This window comes from Microtus ochrogaster, chromosome X (assembly GCF_000317375.1).
Source record: "Microtus ochrogaster isolate Prairie Vole_2 chromosome X, MicOch1.0, whole genome shotgun sequence".
NCBI classification, from domain to species: Eukaryota; Metazoa; Chordata; class Mammalia; order Rodentia; family Cricetidae; genus Microtus; species Microtus ochrogaster.
The window spans coordinates 38,161,629-38,165,909 of record NC_022026.1 but is presented as its reverse complement, the minus strand read 5'-3'; the positions used below and the strand labels follow the sequence as shown (position 1 = coordinate 38,165,909).

Genomic DNA, 4,281 nt, shown 5'->3' with positions numbered 1-4,281 from the left:
ACCAGGCTGGCCTCAAATTCACAGAGATCCACCTGTCTCTCCCTCCCAAGTGCTGGGATTAAAGGCGTGCGCAACCACCACCCAGCTGAAATTTATTTATATTATTGATTTATAATTTTTTTTTTTGGTTTTTCGAGACAGGGTTTCTATGTAGCTTTGGTGCCTGTCCTGGAACTAGCTCTTGTAGACCAGGCTGGCCTCGAACTCCCAGAGATCTGCCCACCTCTGCCTCCCCAGTGCTGGGATTAAAGGCGTGCGCCACCACTGCCCGGCTCGATTTATAATTTTAAAAGCATTTTATTCCTCGAGAATTTCATACAATGTACTTTGATCATATTCAGCATCTCCTCCCCTTAACTCCTCCCACCCTATGCTCCTTCAATTCCATGTCCTCTGTTTTGAATGTAATAAGCCATCAACTCCTGTCCATTTGTGCTGTCCACATACTTCTGGTAGCATGGTCATTCACTGGGGGCATGGTCAGTCTACCAGGAGACATACTCTTAAAGAAACAAAATGTATCCCACAAGTTGACTGTCCTTAGCTACTCAGCGGCGGAGGCTCCATGCTAGCATACTGACTGGCTTGTCCTTGCGTGGGTCCTATGCAGGTAAGCACAGCTGCTGTGAGTTCCTGAGTGCGGTGGTCCTGGTATGTGCAGAAGACGCTGCTTCATTCCAGTCCACCCAGAGATGTAACCCGCACGATCTTGGTGCTCTATCAGCTCTCCTTTCCATTATGCTTACAACTCCCTGCAGTATAAACTTTGTAAGCACTAAAGAATCATGTGGCTGACAGGATATAAGAGAATCCAAATAGGCAGAAAGAATCAAAATATTCTGATTATGCAGTTCCTAAAAATATTCAGTCTTTCAGTTGTGGGTAAAGCATACATTTAATGGAAAAATCAAATTCATTTTTAACTCCAAAGCCAAAATAAATTAAGGTATGTAAAAAAAATACACCTCAGGAACAAAACCTCTCATTAAAATTGGCTCAACATATATAACTGCATTATATAAAGTAAATTAAAGTAAATGAAAGGCAAAGTTTTTATTGTAATTTCAGCTTTCCTGCCTTTATTGCTATATTACCTAGTGCCAAGTCATTCAAAAGGGTTGCTTTTAAAAACTAGTAACTTGAAAATTTTACTTTCCTTTCAGGATTGTGGGAATGAAATGTGAAGAGTAACTAAAAGTTCTACTAATTATTTACATGAAATAAGTAAGTCTCACGCCATACTATTAGATTCTATATGCACAGTTTTATATAGATCATCTCTGTGACGGTCACAGGATAACTCACAGAGGACTGCTTGTCACCGGTTGCACGTGGGCATCCATCGAAAGCCACAAGAGCCAGTTCTGCAGTAGTTCTTTCAGGCTTTGAAGAAGACTACACTGAGGGGGAAACAAAACAAAATCATCCAAAGCAAACAGTATTTAGACCCAGCAGAGGCTAGAAATGGAAGGGACCTTGGATGGCCATACCCACCTAGAAGTCAAATAGTTGCTATTCCACGTGTTCCGTCTACAAAGGGCAGATGAATGCAAACACAGATTTGTGCTAGCACTTTTTTCTAGGAGAAACATACCTCAACAAGACTTCCAGCTTAGCCCAGGAACAATGCTCTCTAAATCATATTCCTCTATAACACACATTACATCATCAAATAAACCATCACCATTTGGCCAGGTGGTGGTGGCACACACCTTTAATCCCAGCACTCGGGAGGCAGAAGCAGGTGAATCTCTGTGATTTCAAGGCCAGCCTGGTCTACAGCAAGTTCTAGGACAGGTTCCAAAGCTACACAGAGAAACCCTGTCTTGAAAAAGCAAAAAGAAAGGAAAAAAAAAAGAAAAAGCATCACCCTTGGCCATGCATGGCAGCACAGATCTACAATTCCAGCACTTAGGAGGTAGAGTTGGGGAAATAAAGGAATTCAAAACCAGTGTTATCTGCACATCAAGTTTGATGTCAACCTGGGCTGCATAAGAAAATCATCCTTATTGTCCCCTCAGAGATCATTTGAAGTTGTTACAAGTAAGACTTCTCTACCCCTTTTACTTTGTGGTCTTGGAGTACAAGATACTTTCTGATAGTTTTAAAAATGAGTCTCCTGTAACTCTGGAAAACAAACATTCCTAATCTTTATGTTCTCAGACTTTATCCTGTCTTTCCAGGGCCTCATTCAGAATTCTTTATCTTCACTGAGTCTTGTTTTGAGCCTGAAAGTTAAATACTGTTCTCTATTCTTGATTCATCTTCGGTTGCCTTTTCTCTTTTTCTCCCTCCTTATCCCCATCCCCTACTCTCATACATAAATAGTATGTCTAAATGAATGTTAAATCATGAACAACTGCTAATTATCAACCACCCTGACCTACAAAAATGACAATTGCCTACGTTTCAAAGCTAACTCAACAGCTCTTTAGATTGATGGGATGAGTGAAGAAATTAAAAAGAACTCAACTAGATTAGGAGAGAATTGCAATTTTTTTTTTCAAAATAGTCTCTGAAAATTTATTAGCTAGGATAACTGGGATTTTCATTTGAATGGCAGTGGTTATACAGCAGTGAGTTACAAGTAAAATAAAATGAGTGAATTCAAGTTAATGTGATAGGCAATTAAGTGATATGAAACAAATTGTGAGACACACTGACCAGAACAACCTATTTTTCCTATAAATGTGGCCAACAGTGAGTCATTTCAGGTGTCAAACGTTTGTAGGAGAAATAGTCTATCGTCACTGCTCTCCCAGAGGAATGAGTTCAATGGGAAAGTGGCTCAGGTGTTTGGTTGGCTTTGGTTGCTACTGCACTCGCACGGTTGTGATGAAGAGCTAAAGTAGAACATCCTACAGCCTGGAAAGCGGAGGCAAGAAGACAGATGCACGTAAAAGGTCATTCTGAGTTCCAGGGAAAGCTGGAAAGTTAGACCCTGTCTCAACTTCACATCCCCACATCCCAGAAAGCCTCAAAAAAGGGTAATTAGTATATGTATGAAATAAACAAGCATTATGGTCAAATGTCTGGCAAAGCATTATGATAAAACCACCCTTATGTTCTTAGAGACTGGAACTTTGGCTGGACCTCACAAGTCTGAGTTAAGAACACACATTGAGGTCACTTAAAACTTAAGGACCTGTTAGCCTGTTTGTTTATCCTGTCTTTATGAGAACAATGTAACAATCACCCTTACTTGCCTTGAACTTCCTGTGTCATCTGATTTTACAACCCAAGCTAGTGCATAGCTGTAACCTTAAGTTATGTGCTTTTCCATGTCCCCAACCCAGAAAAATGTATGTGGCTGTTTTTGTTTTGCTTTTTTGCTGAAAGCAGCAAATACAGAGAATGAAAGTAACCTTCTAAAGGGACTATCCACCAGAAACGTTGAACACAACACTTACAGATTAAAGAATGACATTTGAAGTTCTGTTTGTTGTCTGGGTCAGTTGGAACCAGTGGAATAAACCCTTGTAAAACTCTGTTAAAGATTTCAGCAAAGAATCATATTCTTGCTCTTGGTTAAATGACCCCAAGGGGAAGGACATTAATTTCTTTAATGTGATACTAATGCATTGTTAGTGGCTCGGAGTTAATAACAATGCATTCAATCCACACAAAAAATATAATGGTACTCCAAGTACTGTTGAGTATTTCCCAGTTAGTTTGTTTTTACATTCAAGTTAATATGCATTTGACAAGCTTTTTGTGATCTCAATTGCTGCTTACTAGTGTAACAATTCAGGAAAAAGGTGTGATGAAGCTTTCAAACCAGAAAGTTCTACACACTTGAACTTTCTATTCCATAATACAGTGCAGTTACAAAATGAATGCGGAGGCTAGGTGTGGTGAAACACACCTGTACTGTCAACACTGGAGAAGCAAGGGCCAGGAGAACTGCTGTGCAGCCTTGTCTATATAAAGAATTCCAGGTAGGCATTGGCTACATTAACTAGCAAACCCTAATATCAAAAGAAAGAATGGGAATGGACGGAGGGAGGAAGGAAGGAAATCGTTGCTGGAAGACTAGACGTGCATTTCAATTGGTAGAGTGCTTGCCTAGCATGCATGAAAGCCTGGGTTTGAACCCCATCATCTCAGAAACTGGATATGACGCTGCATGAGTGTAATTCCAACACTCAGGAGGGGGGGGGACAGGAGGAGCAGAAGTTCAAAGACATCCACACCTACACAGCAAGTTTATTGGATTTGACCCAGACTGGGCTACATAAGAAAAGAAAAAAGAAAAAGAGAAAAGGAAAGGAAGGGAAGGGG

The 4,281-nt window shown here is 40.3% G+C and overlaps 1 protein-coding gene across 1 annotated transcript in view; it reads right to left on the bottom strand.

Moving 5' to 3' along the window:
* Cenpi (centromere protein I) overlaps window positions 1-4,281 on the bottom strand; it is a 73,555-nt gene that overhangs the window by 41,809 nt on the left and 27,465 nt on the right. The window contains exon 17 of the mRNA XM_005358684.3: window positions 1,306-1,400. Coding sequence (XP_005358741.1) covers window positions 1,306-1,400 — 95 coding nt within the window. The remainder of the gene's footprint in view (window positions 1-1,305; window positions 1,401-4,281) is intronic.